The sequence below is a fragment of the Gavia stellata genome, chromosome 1 (assembly GCF_030936135.1).
Source record: "Gavia stellata isolate bGavSte3 chromosome 1, bGavSte3.hap2, whole genome shotgun sequence".
Taxonomy (NCBI): domain Eukaryota; kingdom Metazoa; phylum Chordata; class Aves; order Gaviiformes; family Gaviidae; genus Gavia; species Gavia stellata.
Window position 1 is genome coordinate 105,185,588 of NC_082594.1, and position 19,593 is coordinate 105,205,180.

Here is a 19,593-nt window from a genome sequence, read left to right on the forward strand (position 1 = left end):
CTAAATCTTGGCTGCTGGTAATAGCCCCTGATGAACTATGGGGATTTATTGCTTTCTGGGGTACATCACTTTTCCTGGCACTGAGATAATTTGGTACAGAGCTCTCCATACTATTTCAATACTTTCCAATGCAATTAAAGGTTTGGCTGATCATTTAAAAACGCTCTGTAGAAGGAATGTGAAAAATAACAGTGACCAGGACATTGATACCACATTTTAGCTTGGTAATCTGCAGCTTGTTGCTCATCCCCTTACGTACCTTCCTCACTGACTGTCATTCTAAAAAGGATGCTGTTCACAAAAACTTACCACTCCCCTAAAACCATGTGCAGGATAAAATTTGCAAAATAAATCCCCTGAATTTTTCTTCAATTAAAAGAAAAAAAAGAGGATTATTAGTCAGATGATAAGCTAGCTCTCCCAGTACCTTTTACTTTGCTAGTTAACTCACTTCAGCCACAGATTTTGTCACATATGAGTGTTTAATGGCTAATGCTTAAGTTTCAAAAAGAAATAAAAGTCTAGTTTGGACTAAGTTCTTATATTTCTGATTTTGATCCTGCCAAATCATACATCCTCAAAAGCAATATAAATATTTAAGAAAGACTATTTCATTACTCAGATTCAGAATTCTCATACTGAATTATGAAAAAAAAAAAAAAAGATTGTTTGGGAGGGAGGGGGTTTGCAAGAGAAAAAACATCAATGTTAATTGCCTAAGACCAAGACTGCTGTGGTTAGTGAATTTTCCCCAGATGTTGTTACTGTTTACTAAGCTTCACCAAGCACTACTGATTAGTTTATTAAATAAATGTTCCATTAAGGAAACCAATAAAGCACACAAGTGCCTGTATGCTTAAAAAGTCTTTATCAAGTCTGAATGAAATTCAGCCTTTCAGCAGATGCCTACTGTCAGCATAGGTTTATAAATCACTGTCTGGTCCTCTACCAGAAAGGATACAGTGTTTTTGAGACACTCTTAATAGAAATAATGCCCAATGTGTTCCACTATTTCCCCTCCTGTAGGCAAATGCATGAAGATGGTATGAACAGGGAAATTTCTGACATGCAAATGATTAAAAAACATCCACCTATCTTCTTCTCTGCTGCCTTGAGCTTTTCTGCAGGCAAAATGTAGGTAAAGATTTCACTAGCTTTTATGCAAGTTTACAAAAATAATGTGGTTTAACCTGTAGAAGTATTCTATTCTGTAGAATATAACCACTATACTGCAGAGATTACATCTATCTTAACACGGTAGATGTAACTGGAGGGGCCATAAGGTATGTTGTTTGCTGCCCAGGAATAATGGCATTCCTGCATTATGCTTTTTGTGAGCTTTAGACAGTAACAGGCAGGAGTGTTGAGTACATTCCTCATGTGACAGAGACCGGCAGTCTGTCCAGAGAAGAACAAGACTGTCTTGTAGCCTTCTAGGAGCTCTGTGACAAATTCTGCAGTGTCAAAGATACTGGCAGAAATCAGAAACCCTGAAGGAGATAATAAAGTGGCTTGTGTGGAGATAACCAGCAATGTAATCATAGACAACATTTTTGAAAAAGAAAGCAAGCACGTACTTTTTTGTGTTATAGTCATTAATAGTGTATGTGTAACTATATGCAAATACTACAATAGACCTAATGCGTGCTAATGGAGCAGTCAGGAAAAGACATGGCACTCTGTCAAAGGAGGACAGAGTTTGATATTGAAAATCCATTTTAAATACTGCATTTAGTATTCAGGCCATCCTCAGAAAAAGATGTAGCAAAAAGAGCATCCCAAAGTGGCAATGAGACTGACTAGAAGTGCAAAAAGATTTCTGTTTAAAGGAGAAGAAAAGATTAATTCTTTGACTAGTGATGAGATAAGTAAAGGGAGACGGGAGGGAATCAGAAATTAAAAGCCCAGTCCAGCTAACAGTGGAGTTGTTGGGAAGCCTTTCATTAACTTCAGCAGAGGTTGGAGTATGCCCTCTGTCAGCTAATGTTGGTTGTTCTTTCATGGTGGAGGAAAAGCGAAGGTACTAAATGAAACGTACAATGAAATGGTATTTGCCATCTGAAGTACAGTCTATCATCTGTTTTACTCCCTACCGCTGAACATTGACACAAGGAACCTACAGGAAAATAAGGGTAAGAGTCACACTTCTCCCAGGTACCAGAGCAGATACAAGCACCACTCCAGACTGAGAACCACGCACCTGAATCTTGCAGAGCCAGGAGGAGGACGTGGTGCTCAGACATGGCTAATGCTCAGAAGATGAGACTACCCCTCAATGCCATTACAGGATAACATGGGGCAGAGATGAAAAGACATCTTCCCAGCCTCCCCTCTCTCCACAACCAGGGCTTTGCCCGACTCAGAAGCTCCCCTGCTGCCACAAAGGATGTCCAGGCTCTTTTGGAGGTGCTCTGAAGTTGGTTGGCTGGTTACATGCTGGAAAACATGTAGAAGATTTATCGTTCCTCATGTTCAGCCAGTTAGCAGCCTGAGTTTAACAAGAGACATCTTCAGTATGTATATAAGATATCCTGTTAATTGTTTTGAAGTGATTTCTCTAGAGGTAGTCTAGAGGTAAAGAAGTTTAAATACTTGTCCTAAGCATGTGCCTTTTTCTCTATTTAGTTTCCTTTAGTGCTCTACGTGTGATAATTACTGTTTCTAAACTGCTAATTAAGCTTTCTGGGGACAGAGATGCCTGATTATAGTGAGTTTCAAAACACTAGTGCACTGGTAGCAGGATTTTCTCCTTGAACTGTGCCTGAAGATTAGCACTTCAGGGCTTGTTCACATAACATAATTTTATCAATCCTGCATGCTTTTCAAAACCATGTTTCAAAAAACATTTCTGATAAGATACGATTTTGCCATCATGCGGTGCTGATAGGGAGTTTTTCTAAGGTGTATTGTTGTGGCTAGGACCTTAGCTCTAGTCTTTTGTTGTTCTTTGCAATGAAGTAATCTTCCTTTAAAATCTCTTTCTGAGAACAAGAAACAGCTTTTGGTCCCAGAAGGCCCTCACCTCACCCCAGCACAACCAGACGATACCGCCCTGACATCGTTCTCCCTCTTCTCAGCCTTCTACAAATGCCCTCCATGATTCTGGGAGCAGTGGAAAAATGACAAGAGATACCTCTCTTTGTCAGATGGACTTTTCAATCATTTCTCCAAAGGACAGTACTTGGGAAGTAATAATGAGGGCTGGGGAGTGTTAGAAAGGTTCAAAGGACTTGTCTTCTGCTGACAGAAAGAAGTAACATCTACAGGTCCATAAGCTTGTTATGTGCCAATCAGTACTGAAGTCAAACATGCTATGCTGGCTTACAACTACTGGGCAATGTTATCCAACGTTTTTGGGAAATAATGAAATGTGACTTGCTGAGAGAGCTATGAAGGGGAGGGGACTGCAAGGGAAGAAATCAACAACAAAAATGGAAGAACAGAAAATAAATACTAACAAAAGGCACGTCTGGCATGGTGATAGAAGATAATTAATTAAAATTAAAAATCTGGAGATGTCAGAGTTTCTGGGAGTTACCTACCAGATCTGAGTCTCCTTTATCTGACAAATTATTTTCCTTTACTACCAATGCTATCTATTGGCAAAACCATATTATTTTTTCAGGGATTTGTTCAGTGACAAACTGTGGCCTGTGACCAGACGAAGACACGGGAAGCAGATGCAATTCCTTTGAAATTAAGTTACCCACCTGGTCTGAGTTTTACTCTCAGCAGCTAACATGTAACTGAAATTTCCTTTTACACAGTTCATTTGGGCTGTTGCATAAACTAAGGGATACATATTGCAGGGTAGTTAAAAATGCGAAAAGTTGTTTTTCTTTGTCGACAGTCAGGTTCTGGCGTACATCTAAAAAACCACTCAGCTGTGCGTTAATAAACAAAACAACCAGCTTTCAAGTGATTCGGCTTGGTGGTTTGGGGTTTTGTTGTCGTTGGTGTGCAATAGCTAAATCCTTACAAAAACAGTCGTTAGGTGTTTCTGTGTCAGCCTTCCCCTCCAAGCTGCCAGCAGCAGGAAGTCCTTTATGAGCAGAAACACCTGTGGATGTTTCTCATTTTTGTGTGCATACTTCAACCTTTCAAAGGGCATTCCTGGACTTGCAGCTCGTCATGCAAAGTCAGGGATAACCTTTTGTTTTGTGAGACCACAGGGTAAATATTTTAACCTCTGGGCTCCGTCTGTGGGAATTCTCGCACAGGGTTAGTTAGGGCAGCACTTACACAGTTACAAAAAATGACTTGAAAAGTACTTCAGAGCGAGTACGGTTCTGGCCTGGTCATGGAAGGTCTTTAATTCTGAACAACATGGACTAGCGTGTTTGGGGGGTTTTGTCAACGGCACGGCCAGGCTGGGGCTCCCCACGGCAGCAGGCTCAGGCAGAGCGAGGGGCACAGGCAGCCACGCTGGAAGAAGCCGGGTTTTGCCGTCACTACAGCCGCCACCATGGCTGGCATCCCACCTTTACCGGAGGCACCGCGTCCCACGCAGCCATTCTGCTCTTGCGCTTGCAAACAAATCACGACTTCAGTGCCAGTTTACAACACCCACCACTTTAATCCCAGCAGAAACCCCCGCGAGTGCAGCGTCTGACCGAGGCAGCGGGCGGAAGACGGGCGCAGCCCTTCACACCCCCGCGGGCCCGGGCCCGGGCCCGGCCGAGCAGGGGCCGGGGCGGACAAAGGCGCCGGGAGGCGGGGAAGCGTGAAGGGCCGTGCCGCGACGGGGCGGCCCCGCCGCCGCCACCCACGGCGCCGCCGGGCCAGCCCGGGGGCGGCCCCGGCGCGGCGGGGGGCAGTGGGCCCGGCCCGGCCCCGACGGCGCCGCCCGCCGTCGCCACCCTCCCCACCCCGGCCCGCCGCCGCCCCCGGCCCGCCTCCGCGCCGCGCCGCGACGGGGCGGTCGGCGGCTCCGCGCCCGCCGCCGGCATGGAGGCAGCGGGGCGGCGCGGCCGGGCCGAGGGGCGCCCCGCCTGGGGGGTGCTGCTGCCTCCTTTCCTCCTCTTCCTCCTCCTGGCAGGTCAGCGGGGCCGGGAGGGTGCGTGGGGCAGGGGGGAGGCGCGAAGCCGCAGGCAGCGGGTGCGAGCGGGGCCGGGAGGGCGGCGAGGGCCGGGGCCCGGCGCCGGCCCCCGCGCTGCCCCCCGCCGGCCGCCGCCGCCGGTAGCGGGGCCAGGCGGTTTAAGGCAAACGCAGGGGCTTTTCCTCGTTGTCGGTGATCGGACTGGCAGCCGGAGTTGGAGGAGGCTCTCCGGGGTGTCTCGGCAGACCTCTCTCGGGCAGGGTGTGCTGTGTGAGAGTCCCTCTCGGGCTGCAGGGAGGTTACAGCCGCGCCCTTCGGGAGAGGTGCCGTGAGGTGTCCCGGCCCCGCGCCCCTGGGCAGGGCGAGGGCACCGCCCGGTACCGCCGGGTTTCGGCAGCCAGCGGGAGTGCGAGCCACAGGCGGCTGCTGCGCTCACCTCTTCTCGCGTAGCCGTGTTTGCTGGGCGCCTTAGGGGCAGAGCCGGCAGAAGCGCTGGTGCCAGAAATGGGTAACGGTGCAAAAGCCTGAAGCCGCTGGTGCGGGGAGTCCTGCACGGGTAACAGCGCTAAAGCCTTGGCATGGGGAGTCCCGCACCCGGGCACGGCGGTCGGCCCCCATTGCTGCCTCTTCGCAGCAGGGCCCACGCCGGCTGTGGGCCTCCCCTCTCCTTCTGAAGACTGCCGTCCCTCCAGCTGTCCCAGTTCACTTGGGGGGGGGCTGGTCTTCAGACTGATGGGTCAGTTGTTCCGCTTTTTTGTGCATGTGCGTTTCTTTAAGACGGGGTAATGGCACAGGGTTAGGGAGCAGCTGCACGAGCTGACCCGTGTGCTGCGCTGCACAGCCTTCTCTGGCCCTCACCCTCGCTTGGTGCTTGTTTTCAAGCAGAGCCCAAGCATGAGCAGGTTCAGAGAGCTGACCTGCTAAAATCTAATGAGCAAGATTAAGGTTGTGGGATGGATCAGCAGCATGAGCCGTTCACTGCGCACTCAACGTGCAAAGGAGCCTCGGTGCCAAGTGGGAACTGGCAGCCAGAGGTGGGATGGGAATGGGAGCGTGGCAGCAGCTGAGATGAGGTAGGGGTGCCCATATCCCCGCACTCAGAAAGTTGGGCCAGCACAGATTTAAGGCGGTAACGGGACCGAGAGAGTGGGAACCCCTTAGCGTGATCTGCTGCCTGGAGAACGGGAGCCAAAGCGTATTGGGAAGGCAGAAGCATAGTTTGTCACCTTTGCTTTCAGTTCTCCACTGTGGCAGCGTGCATTTGCATGACCGAAGAGGTGACCAAGGGTGATGGTGTGTGGGGCAGGGGGTCCGTTTGGGTTCATCCAGCCTGCAACTGAGGTCCTGGCAGTGGGGAAAGGGAGACTGGGATGAGATTCGGGAAGAAGACGCTTTTACAGGGCATTGGCAGTACCCAGAGACAAGAGGTCAATAGCTTTAAAATAGCTTCTCACGGCAATAAAACAATGCGTGTTCTTCCATGTTTTTTAATTGTACAGAGCGCTCTTGCTGTTGTTTCGCAGTTTGCTTTGTTTCTCAGTCCGGCAGAGTATTGCTGCTGGAAACGTTTGTGGCCCTGGCTGGGCAGCGGGGCAGAGAGGGTGCCGCTGGCCCCCGTGCTGGGCACTGCCATGCCACGCTGGCCACGGCCCTGGAGCTGGAGCGGAGAGAGGGGAGCCACTGGCATCTGGTGGGGGATGAGGGAGCCCCAGGCAGCTCTAATTTACACCCCAGGCTGGGGCTGGGCAGGGAGGGGGGGAGGTAGCCAGTTCCCAGACAGCCTCCTTCTTTCCTGCAGCTCAACGAGACAGGCAGCCCAGCCTCAGGTTTCCCTTTGGACTCCTTGCTGGAATGGAAAAAGGTGATCCATGGAGTCTTGACGTTTCAAAATGCTCTTTTTTTCTTTTAAATTATTAAATATGAGAAGTAACTGATATGACTAACTACAAAATACCCATACACAAACCACCTAACTCTGAACTTCCTACGGAAATGCAGAATGAGTGGGAATGGGCTGCCATTTGGGTTACGGGGTCAGGTCGTGCCTTAAGTGAAGTCCTGTGATTGTATAAAACTGTTAGATTGCGTTTTCTTTAAAGCTGTGCTGTACAGCATTTTGTTGTTACTGCCATTTGACCGCATGAATGTTATTTTTATTCAGCAGAAGATTGTCTGGCTCAGTGTGATAATGACTGCAAAGCTTACTGCTGTGATGGGACTACTCCCTACTGCTGTTCATATTATGCCTACATTGGGAATGTCCTTTCGTAAGTATATTTGCGCTTCAGAAAAAAACTGATGTACTGTGTTCATGGACTTGATGTAAAATTGGTTTGCGGGAAACTGTGTTTTGGCAATAAACAGTGTCAGGGTTTGGGGGTTTGGGGTTTGGTTTAGGTTTTTGCTTGCTGGTAAGAAACATCAGTGTTCTTCTGAAGTCTTATGTTGCATATATTTTTGAAGCATACCAGAAAGCTTGCTAAAATTGAGGGTTATGTCCTTAGCTCATGTACAATTATATAATTTGTGGACGTAAGCTTTAGAGACAGTGAGAACTTCGTTTCAAGCTGTTCAGATGAAAAGGACTGTGCATAGAAATCTTGTGGGTTTTGTTGAAATGCTTTGTTACAATACCTGAGTCAAACCACTATCCACATGACTTGGATTTGAGATTCTTTTTGCTTTGACTACTTTTTGTTTTTTCCTTTTTATTGACTTGTTTGTTTTTGTCAAATAGTGTTTTGGCTTTTGGTGGTATTTATTGAATAGATTGTAGGTGAGGGTAATCTGACCCTTTAACACTTCAGTATGAATAGTGTGTTTCACAGTGCTTAAAAAAAACACAGCAGGTGAAATGGGGTGGGTGTGAATATTTCCTATCTAGAGAAAAATAGAGGAGTAAACGGTTGATTAAAAACATAGGCTTCAGTGCAGCTGTTAGCTCTGCATTGGTGAGGAAGAAGAGAAGCCTGAGTGCTAGTGGACTTGACTCTAGGCTCTGGGCTTAATTTAAGTGACAACCTGTAAGTATTACATTCAAGTGTGAGGACAAACCTAAACAAAACATACAATGTTGTTCTTCAAGATAGGGCATCTTACCTTCTGTTTCATCAGCCCCACTGGTAATTTTCTTAACCTTTAGCATGCAGTCTGTGACGTATTTCTGGTTTGTATTCTTGACTAAAACTAGAAAAGGAAAAGGAGGAAAAGGAGGTACATCATACAGACTGCTCAGTGCTTGGGGAGGAGTGAGTGGGAAGGTGGTAGCTGCTTTTTCTAAAAAGACTTCTCTGTTGCAGGTTTTGTTTTAGCCATGGTACCTGCAGAACATGCCCGTGTTCCCTTCAGCATATTTTATAGCACTTTGAAGGAGTAGGCAGAGTGATGGTATTTTAATACAGAATTGATCCACAGTTTTTAAAGCAGATCAGACACTTCCTGGGCTAAAGTAAATAAAATTATGATAGAGCACCAGAATCCTTCATTCCTCTGGAAATAAAAAAGCATGTACTTAAGATTGATTACTGTGGGAGAATGACAAGGGATTTTTTTCCCCGCTCACCTAGGGAATATCTGCTTTGATTTTTTTTTTTTTCTTTTCTCATTCCAAAATTGCTTTCCCATTTACATGCGTGGAAGGAGATGCAGTTTTTGAATTCCTTATTCCAGCTCACATGTGGTTAGGAATGATGGACACAATAGCATAGGATATCACATTATAAGAAGGAGGCTTCCCATAGAGCAACAAAGCAAGTGGATTTCATGTCCCACTTCCATGTGAACATCACTGGTATTTGTCTAGCCTGATCTCAGAGCTCTGCTTTGGAGAGGATCGACCAGGGGATTCTTTAGAGCGACTGCTGAAATGTTCAAAACATGCCTTCCAGCACCAGGTTGACACCTAGTCTTTTGTATGTTTATTTAACAAATGTAAACAGCTATTGAATTGGAGTGGCTCTGACACATTGGAAGGGTTTGTGTGCATCTGGATGGTTTTGAATACTGGAGGGGGCTCTTACAAGTGCTGTTTGCCACAACATGTCTCGAAAGAGACACTTGATTCTTCTAATTTTTTATGGTTAGGTACTTCAATTCATAGACTCGAAGACCAGTCAGGAGTCATTATACTCCTCTGACCTGACATTTTGCGTGATTGAGCCACAGGGTGGGGTTTTTTTTCCTAAAAGCTGTTTTGAGCATGTCTTCTTTAAACATTTGTAATCTCATTTTGAAAACTTGAGGCGTTAATGAATTGAACATCTGTCCTGGTAAACTCTTCTATAGTTCATTTACTAACATTGCTGGGAAACGAAGGTAGAAATTCCTACTGTCAGCTCTTAACTTATCTGCGAGTTTGAAATGTGGCCCTAAATAGTCATCATGACAGCTCTCACCCTTATCGCTGAACTGGCTGAACTCTATCAGCCTCACATGTAAGATTTGCTTTGTTTTGTTTTGCCCTGCCCAGGGGTCAATTCTTTGGCCTTCCTTTGAGCTCCCTCTAGTATTTTCACTTCCTTCTTGAAATGTGGCTAGCAGGGCTGAGCATAGGGTTTAGACAGAAGCCTTGCTAGGATTATTTTTTCCTGTATCTTTCTTTGAGTACCTGTTTTGAAGCAGCTATCTGTGATGATCGCAGAAGACATAAATGAACTTAGCAGTTTGTTACAGCTCTAAGTTCTTAAGTCATGGTCTTCAAAGCATGTCTTCTGCTTTAAACCTGCAACCTGTTCTTTGCTAGGGTTACTGCCTTGCATTTAGTTGCATTGCAAAAGATGTTATTGTGACTTTAATGATGCTCCATAAGAATAACCTTCCCTTTTCATTATTTGGCACTATATGTTCATTATTTGGCACTATATGGGTCTTTTCATTATTTGGCACTATATGGGTCTTTTTTTTTATGTGCAAGCTTTTCCCGCAGGTATTTCATGTTGCCTCACCCCCAAATGACAAACCGATGAAATTGCATTAGAAGAAGACAAAATCCCTGGAATTTGGAAATGGCTACTAGTGACTTATCTACTTAGGTCTTTCTGTTAACAAATGTGTATTTAAAGAACCATTTTTAATCCAACTAACTATGTGTCCTGGTAATTCCACATAATGCTGTTCTTTAAATATCCTTCTTTTCCCGTGTCATCATTTTTGATCCTACTGTCTGCACCAAACAATGGACTTGATCTGTGTGGGTGCTTTCAGAAGTGCCTTTTTACTGTCTTAAACACCGTTAATAGTTCTCAGTGTTGTATTGGCTCCTCAGCTTCTTTAGAGGTTGCCTATGCTTCTTAATTTGTTTGCCACTAATTTCTCTGCTCCCTCCATTCTTCATCTATCTGCATGTCTTTCTGAAGTTTCTGCTCTTTTATCTTCTCTGGAATGTTTTTTTTCACAAGCATAACACTCTCTTGCAGTTTTGGAGAAGCCTTTTGGCGTGCAGTAGGTTCTTTTTAAACAATTCTCTGTTTTGTTTCACGCCTCTCACTCTTCTCTTTCTAGTCCCATATGCCAGCAATTGTGCAAACAGTCTATAAACATCAGGCAATAATGTATATACTGATTTTAAAACAAAGTTAGTGTGACTAGATCATGAGTTGCTTGTAGATTTTAGGTGATTAATTCACTCTCTTCACTCATTAAAATGAGATTCAACATTGAGATATTCCATGTAGGGTTTTAGAATTTTCTATTTTAAGAAATCATCATCTTTTTAGGACACCAGGGAATTTTTTTTCTTTAGTCAGATGAGGTTTTCAGCAAACATCCTCCAGGCTGTGTGCATCTGTGATTAGCTTGTTTTTCTTTCCACACATGAAGAACAGATGCAGAGTTATTGGCTCACTCTAGTATTAGGATTTCAGGGCTTGTAAGAGATGTTCCAGTAACTCCACCTCTAGTTGGACTACACGTATAATCTGTAAGCATTCAGGGTCTATGACTGAGTCATCTCTTATCCCATGAGCATCTCTAATGTAAAGTAACACATCCTTGCTCCCCCCCACCCCCGATATTCTTTCAGAGCAAGTTGTTATACCATTAACGTTCCAGCTATATTTCCTCTACTAGTTTTCAGCAGCTACAGCCTGTCATTATTTCCTGTGATGAATATGCATTTCCTCCTGTTTATTTGCTCAGTATCTAGTGCTTAATAGTTAGCCCTTCTAAAAATGTTTTTTTTCTTGGACAAATTACAAATTTATGTTTAGACTTGTGCAACATAACGGAGCTGTGTCTGTGGGATGAAGGAGAAGGTGCAGGGATGCTTGAGTGCTCAAGCTGTTTCTCCTGCCCACCTTTTCACTCCCCACTAGAAGAAAGCTTCCCAGCCTTCAGCATCATCCCAGCCCTTTGAGTCAAGAAACTCAAACTGCCCTCCTCCTCAGAAGCTAGTTTCTAAGCTATTGAATCATTTCTGACTGACCTTTTATCAGTTTCCCTGTGCTGCATCTGCAGCTTGCTACCAGGCTAGGGACTGTGAGGACTGCAGCGTGTTTTCTCCATGACAGATGCTCCAGGTTTGCCCACAACAACAGTATCTCCCTAACTAACCAACCGGCAGCATTTTGCCTGCCGTCACCCAGAGGAATTGGAGACATCTGGTTATTGCCCTCAGCTCCAGCCTCAAACCCCAGAGCTCCTCAGAGGTGGCAGTCAGTACGAAAGGGGTTTCCTCTGCAGAACCCAAATTTGTATGTGTGAGTGTTTCTGACAATGCTCTTTGGGTTTGCTTCTGAGAGGCCCCAAATTGTCTGGCCCTCATGCTTATTCTGGTGGATTTTCTGTGGGCTAATTTCCAGTTTAGTATTTTCCACCACGTTGTGCCTTGTGTTTATCATTGCCCACAGGTAACTTTTGAGCCACAGGGAGCTCTCTGGACAGAGATGTCAGTAGTTGCATGCTGTCGGGGGTGGTTCTGGATGCTGCCCTTGCTCTTTCACAGCACTTCACAGCCAGCAGCTGTGACTTGATGTGAAATAATCCCAGATTCCAGGTAAATAATGGAGCAAAGAGGACAAATAGTCCAGCTGTTCTTTCAAATGAATAGTGCTGGGCCAGTTGAATACTGTTAGGCCAGTTGAATATTCAGTGGAAATGAAGGGACTTAAATGCAGATTTGGCCCACAGTATTTAAGAAGACTCACTGATAAAATACTCAGTCCTGGTGATTTATCCGTATTTTCCTGGGTAAGTCTTTAAGGGTAGTAAACTGGAATATTGGCTTAAGCAGAAGAAGACAGCTAAGATGCAGTGGTGCTACATTGCATTGCAAAATGTATGAAGTTTCTTGGTAAATGTCTTCAGAATTACTTACTGTAAGGCAATTTTTATTTAGAAAAACAAAACAAAATAAAACAGAACACGTGATTCCAAGGACTTAAAAAGTAACTCAAGGAAAAAGTAAATAAAAACTTCAGAGAACTGTGATCTCATTACAGGTAGTGGATGGTGATTTGCAAGACAGTAGGTGGAAAAATCTTAACAGAGATAATGAGGAAGCAACAGCCTGTTCAGTGACCGCTGAAATATCAGGTGTTATTTACATGAACTTAAGGTATGTTGGAGGGGGCAAGGTTTTTGGGTGGGTTTTTTGTTTTAAGTCTAGAGGATGCACAATGTGGCCAGGAAGGAAGGAAGACAGACAGAATGGGAGGAAAAGAGGCAGAGAATACATTTAGCATAAAAGTCATTTGCATGCCTCAGCCTGCAAAACTGAAGAAAAAGCTGTATGTAGTGTATCTAAGTGTGGCATTTGACGTGAAATACTTTATATCCAGTAGTACTTTTGAGAAAAGCAGCTGACCTCAGAGAATGCCATTTTTGTTCATGAAAGGAAGAATGTCCCTTAAGCTGATTCACTTGATACGAGAATATGGGATGGAGGGTGGATATGGAAGAGGAGAGCACCAAAGGACAGTATTAACATTTTAAGAGTTAGGAATGTAGAGATGTAGCCTCAGGAGTTCATAGTGAATAAAAAAAAAAAAATCGGGAGGCTTCGCATTCGCTGTAGATTCCAAATAATTAAAATTAGACACTTCAGACATCCCACAGTAAATATGTGAAACAGCATATGGGTTGGGGATGGTTCTACGTCTGCACTGCAGTTGTATGGTACTCTGCTTAAAATAAGATTGTGTTCCTCTTCATCAACGTAATGTTCATAATTTCCCGTGATTGAAGCACTTTGGGACAATACGTAAAACTGCAATTTACCTGGCAGTTGCCATTTTATGTCTCTGGCTCTGTGACTTCCGATATGATACCAGAGGTGCGCCAAAGGGCTGGTTCAATAATTATTTTGTCCATTTGGCTTGAGTTGTGGCTTCTGATCAGGAGAGTCTCCCTGAGTGAGCACATGGAGCAGAGCCTGAGGATGGTTGTGCTGAGTGCTGGAGGTTGGCTATAAACATGTCATCGGCAAGGGCAAGACTGATAATTAAATTAAAACCATTTCCGTTTCATTCTGTCTAAGAGGTGAACAGCAGTTCAGCCTTTTAATCCTTGGTCTTCAACATCTGGAGTACCTGTGGAAGCATGCTATCCGTGCTTCAGCCTGGGAAAACCTCTCCAAGAGAGGTACCCACCTCTCTTGGTGCAGGGGGTTGATTAACCACAGCTTAGAGAAGGCTCTAGGACCACGTTTTCATTGTAAGATCTGCTGGAGAGAGAACTGGTATTCAAAATGTGACCTTTGCGAAGGGTTTGAACTTCCAGTTGTTTTTTGTTCCGTGCCTATTGTCCCAGTTCACGTCCGTCAGCGGAGAATGTGCGATCAGATTTACAACCAGAGCTGTATCTGCTCTTGAGGACGGCTGCAGAGGAAACCCTTGTCAGCACCAGAATTAAAACACAGAGTGCCTCTTCTTTAGCTCCTTTGTGTTTTCATTCCTGACCCTGTGTTGTGACAAGCAGCTCAAAATGGGAAAAAACTGTTTTGCTTGCCAAACAGCAGCTCTCAAAAGATGGCTGCTGCTTCAGGTCTGCCACCTCTTTTGTTTGGGTGTCTGACTAACTGTTTTGAAATGTTTGGGACTAATGGGACCAGGTTCTTTTGTTTGTTTGATCATTTTTGGAAGTTTAGGTGTTTTTATTTTAATAGGTAGCCATAAGAACTAGAACACTTTTTCTAGTGAAAACTGGAAGTCTTTGTAAACATGCAAGTTCAGTTGTTCATAAGAAAAAGGTTAGCATGGTTTGGTGCTAAAACTTGAGTTGTTGACATCCCTGTGGATCATCTGTTTTTCATCATTTGGAAGATTGCTAGAATTTGGCCTGAAAATGGAAGCATTAAGGTATAAATCACTGAAATGCTCTCTGTGGCTTACAGAAAACTCTAAGGGGGAAAAATAAACATTCATGAGGAATTCAGTGAAATAAGCTTGCTTATACTACACTGTTTATTTTGAAAAGATTTTTCAGTGAAAAGGAGAGATAATTTTGTATTTATCACTTGCAGTGGTCTGTTTTGGAAGCCTGTAGGGTTTTCCCATAAGGTTTGGTCATGTAAAAGATAAATGTTTTCCTAACACTTAGTAAGACTGATGTGAAGACTGAACCTGGGGATTATGTTGATCACAAGAGGACTGTCCTTTCTTTGTAATAATTTTACCTTCTGTCTGTTATTTTATAACCCCCCCCCTTTCCCTTTTTCAAGTGGGGGAAGGGTCCACCTCTGAATTTGATAAGAATCTGTAGCTTTGTTCAGTCATCTGTACATGCAAAGCTTTTGAGAGAATTCAGATAGTCTGCTAGGCACCAGTTCAGCAAAGTAGTTAAATGCATTTGTAACTTCAAGTCGGTGAGTAGATGCAACAGATACAGTCCTCATCCTGTTGAAATCAGTAAGCTAATTACTTCAGTGGGGATTTCATCCACTTGGCTCTAATGGGACAAGTTGTAAGCTGAAGTACCTGTTGAATCCAAGTGTTAGAAAAAAACCATTTTTTTCTTTCTTTTTTTTTTTTTAAATCACTGTCGTACCTTCCACATTCACGGCCACTTCATGCTCCCTTGCTCCCAGTTCAAGCACTGCTTAACAAGGTATATCACTCCTGGAAGGTCAGGAGATACACAGGACAAATCCCACCTCAGCTGACTCACCCACTCCCTGCATATCCAATGCATACATGCCTCCCCTACACCCAGCTGGACAATTTCTGTTTTATTGGCTAATTCTGAGATTTCACTGAGCTCACGGGATTCTCAGAGGATTAGTCTGTTGCATTTTGTACTGGTTGCTGTGTAGTAATATCACACCAACTCAGGGCAGGGTTATTAATGAAGATATTTCTGGGTCAAAAGCTGTGCAAGAGGGGCATTTGATGCTGCGCACAGTGTAATTGCAGCCATTCCAAATAAAACCTGTAGCACTAATTCAGTATTTGAACGCTATTGTCCTAGAAAGATAAACTCTCTTTTTAATCTTAATGCGCCTCTTTAAGGGACAGAAACAAAGTTTGGCGTACATAAGTGAGTTATTAAAAGAAATGAACTATTAATTCCCAGGGCAGCCACAAGCTCCTTCGAGATTTGTAAGTACAGCTAGATAGAAATTGCACAGTTAATATAATCTTTAGGAATTCGATGAAGTTTTCTCAATGATTGTTCTCTATTTAAAAAAGAAAATAGTTGTGATGTTTACTTTCAGAATCACTTCTGCTGTCATAAAAACATTTTCTTTTCTGTAATGAAATATTACGTGTATATATATACGTAAAATACAAGATTTGTCTTGGGACTTACTCCATATGTAAATATTTAGTATGGGATGGAGAGGCACTAAAACCACAAACTGGGCAGGCACGTTTCATCGTCGTGAGTCCTTCTGTTGGCTCATCCACACAGATAAGAGATTTTTACTGCTATCATTAAATGTAGTTATTCCTTTTGCTCACAAGGGAGCCTTGGTTTAATGCTGAATGTTCCAGCTTCTCTCTCTTTATTGAGGCCCATGGTACAGTTTGTCACAAGCACGAGAGGTACTAAGGATCTACAGCTATTGTTGAAACGCTCGTTCATCAGCCAAGACACAGCGAACCTGATTTTTAGGTGCCTTGTGGACTTGCTACACTGCTACTGAAGTGTAAAGGGACTGTGCAAACTGTCTCTACTCCAGTCCTTCATACAGTCCATGGTCAAGGTGATCTAATGAAGGTATAATCAGGGTACTGCTGCCCTGTAGCTATTTCCAGCTGCTGATCTGTGACCAGCGTTAGTAAACTAGGAATAACATATAATATGCAGTCCCAAATGTGTGTGCTTATGCTATCACATTAACTGCAGTTTTGGTCTCTGATACCATGTACTGCTTATTCCTGTTGTGCCCATGCATTTCACTTTTTCCTTCCAACAGCAGGGTAAGAGAGGGCCTGAATGTAAGTAGTGCCCCTTCCTTCCTTCCTTTCCCTCCCCTCACCACTGGTACTCCCTCCTCCCCCTCAGTAAAAGGAATAGAATAGAAATAATCCTTTGGCACAGGAGGGGAAGCAGTTAGCCTTGGAGAGTGGAATGTCCCACCATGGAGGGAGAGCCATCAGCTTCACCAGTGGATGCCTTGCACTTCAGAGGACGGAGACCCCCAGGAGCAGTTTACAGCTCTCTGGGTAAGGTCACATGAACTGGGGAGAACAGGAAGGGTGTCAAGGAGAGGGCAGGGGATTGCAACTGCTGCCTATTATCTTTTCTACATGATGTGTGTATGTATATCCATGTGTATATATGTATGTGTGTGTGTACATACATAGAATTATTATCTTATAATCAATTTTCTTCTGAAATTCTACTTTCCCATTTTCCTACAACACTAAAACCATCTAGAGTACCAGCTGGCATGACGATGCTGTTCTGGTATCTTTATTGTTGAAGCAGCACATCGGTGGTGCCCGTCGGCAGCATTCGGCGTTCAGGGTTTAAGGCTCCGTGGAGCCTGTGAGACCCCCTTGCCAGGAGTGCTCCAGGCTGGCTGACCTCTGCAACTTTGGCTGGGGTGGTGAACGGGGAGGATGGAGGAGCATTGCAAAGCACTTATTCCCGTATTGTAATGCCTCTGCAATAGACCCCTAAGCATGGAGAAACAGAGAAACAGAAATATTCTAATAGCAGACCGGGGAGAATTCAGAAATGGAAGACAAGCATTGGAGAGATGCAAAATTAATTACGTACATATAAGTAGCACTTATAATATGATGGTGTTTAAATGATAAATGACAGCGGCTCTTAATTCTTTGGTTTGGATCAAATCCTTCAAGTCCCTGAGCTTTTGGGTCTCTCCTCTTCTGCTGCTTTGGAATTGTAAACCAAGAGGAGAGAAAATAAGCAGCCAGCATAAATTTAACACTTAACTTTCCATTGTTGGGACTAAAACAACTCTTAATAGTATTTTGTGCAAGACCTTGTTGAAACACATCTCTTGAAATCTTTGAGATTTTCCTGGAAGAGTAACTAACTTTTGTTAGTGCAGTATTTTGTATAAAGAATACAGCTTCTTTGTAATCATCTTTGCTTTCCACTTGTGTAGCATATTATCTTCTGGGGATTTCAGAACACTTAGGATTGTCAGTTGTTTCAGTCTTATGCTCACACTGTCCTGTCAGCAAGGCTCCAGTGTCCGGGCATCATTGCCTGTCTGCCATCCACACAAAGTGTGCTCCTGCTGGTGATGGGCTCCTCAGTTCTAAAAGCAGTAAAAACTGCCACAAATAAAGATGAACTGTTTGGGTTATGGGCAGAATTTTGATTACTTGGAGCCAAAGTTTGATGTCTGAATATAGACATTAAATATACCATGTATAAGCATATTCAGATGAAGATCTCTTGGGATGGAGAATGGCCTTGCATGTGAGGACTCCTTGTGTGCCACGTCCAGCACAAAAGCTCTCTCAGTTGTGAGTGAGATGCCTTGGTGTTAATCTGATCTAAGTAATTAGTAACCTTCCCACAAAACTCTTTTGTCAGAGCATCTCATGTGCAAACGTTGCATTCTTTTAAGGCAGCAGTTATTTTTGTCTGCCTTTCTGTTTGCCAACATCTCTGCTCTGGGGCACAGCTTCTTCCGCACTGCAGCATGCTGACCACTTTCTATGCTGCGTGGTCCTAGTCCCCAAAGACCTCAGTGAGGCTGTGTCCCATGATAGCTAATACATTTACACGGCTGAAAGCTAATATTGTTTGTTCAGTCCACGGCGGTTACCCTGTGTTTGGCTTGGAAATAGATGGCCTATTTACATAAACTGAAATTATGAAAATGGATGACAGGATCGCCAGTCTGCTTACCGCGCATTGCTTTCCTCTGGTGGCTCCTTGCAGGGATAATTTGATATTAAATTCCAGTGGAGAGTGAAAGGATAGAGCTTCAAGGGGATGGGGATGGATGAAAAGTTATGTCCCTCATTCTCCATGTTCCACAACATTTAAAATTGTCTCAAGTAAAGCACAATATGTCTTTGTTCCTGAGCCTTCACAGTTGTTGAATGAAACTTAATGATTGAATTAGCATATTTCCAGAAATGTAATAAAATGTCAGCTTGACAATAATGCTTTCAAAATTGCTGTATGACAGGGATGCTGTAAACATAGTGTCAATGTCTGCTGTATGTTTCGAATAATATGCTACATTAAGATAATGCCCTGAGGTTAGGGGGCAGCTATGGTATTTAACATCTGTATTTGGTAAGCTTACATTGTCACTATCTTCTAACGTAATTTATTTTGCATTAAAATTCCATATTCTCCTTCAGGAGAGGAAATTTTTCCTGCTTGCTCCTCATGCCCCTCCCCAGTCATCCTTCCTTCTGAAGTAGGTGTGCGAGGAAGTGCAATCAGCTCGTGAAATGGCCTCTATGGTGCTGCTGCCCGTGCTAGCAGGGGATGGATTTGATGACCTAGGAAGGTCCTTCCACATTAGCCACAGAAGTAAGAATTTGTTCCATTTTGGGCCTCGGCTGATCAAACATTTTGAAGCTGTAGGCAAGCTGGTAGGTACAGAGTCTCTCTCCCATATTCCTCTGCAGTCACAGGCTGACAGCAGCTACTTACAAGCTGACCTCCAGGCTGGTATCTGCACAGCAAACGGTGGGTGATCAGTATTGTTTATCCAGCGGGGACAATCACCCCTGCGAGTCAACTGGCCCGTGCAGTGCTAGGGAAACAGCCCTGGTTTACATCACTCCAATTTGGCGAGTTAGGAAGCAACTTTGTTTGGGTTTTTGAGCTGTGCATCCTTGTTTAAAGGAGGGAGGGTCTTTTTTTTACCTTGTATGAGGGAGGTTTTGTTCTGCGTGTCTGTGAGTGGTTCCCCAGAAAGATGCCCCAGTAGCCACCTGAAGAACCCTGCGATCCCCTCAGAAGGGCTGGGAAGCCATGCCAGGGAATCCCACTCAGGCAGGTGGGCGGTGGGAGGCTGCAGGGAGGCTGTTGTGATGACCACTCTGTGCTGAGTGCCCACCAGATTGTCGGATATTTTTAGGAGTTCGGAAAAATAACACCTGTAGTTTTCCTCCATGTCATTTGAAATCTGTCAGGTACAGGTACAATCGGGTAGCTTTGAGGCAGCATCA

General features: G+C 44.3%; 1 protein-coding gene across 2 annotated transcripts in view; it reads left to right on the forward strand.

Annotated features, from left to right (window-relative positions):
* Positions 1-4,947: 4,947 nt before the first annotated feature.
* Positions 4,948-19,593, forward strand: part of CYYR1 (cysteine and tyrosine rich 1) — a 59,374-nt gene continuing 44,728 nt past the window's right edge. For both annotated transcript variants that reach the window (XR_009484053.1, XM_059819362.1), the window contains exons 1-2: positions 4,948-5,038; positions 7,200-7,305. Coding sequence is in view for 1 of the 2 variants with exons in the window: in XM_059819362.1 (XP_059675345.1) it covers positions 4,948-5,038; positions 7,200-7,305 (197 nt within the window). In the remaining variant the exon portion in view is untranslated. The remainder of the gene's footprint in view (positions 5,039-7,199; positions 7,306-19,593) is intronic.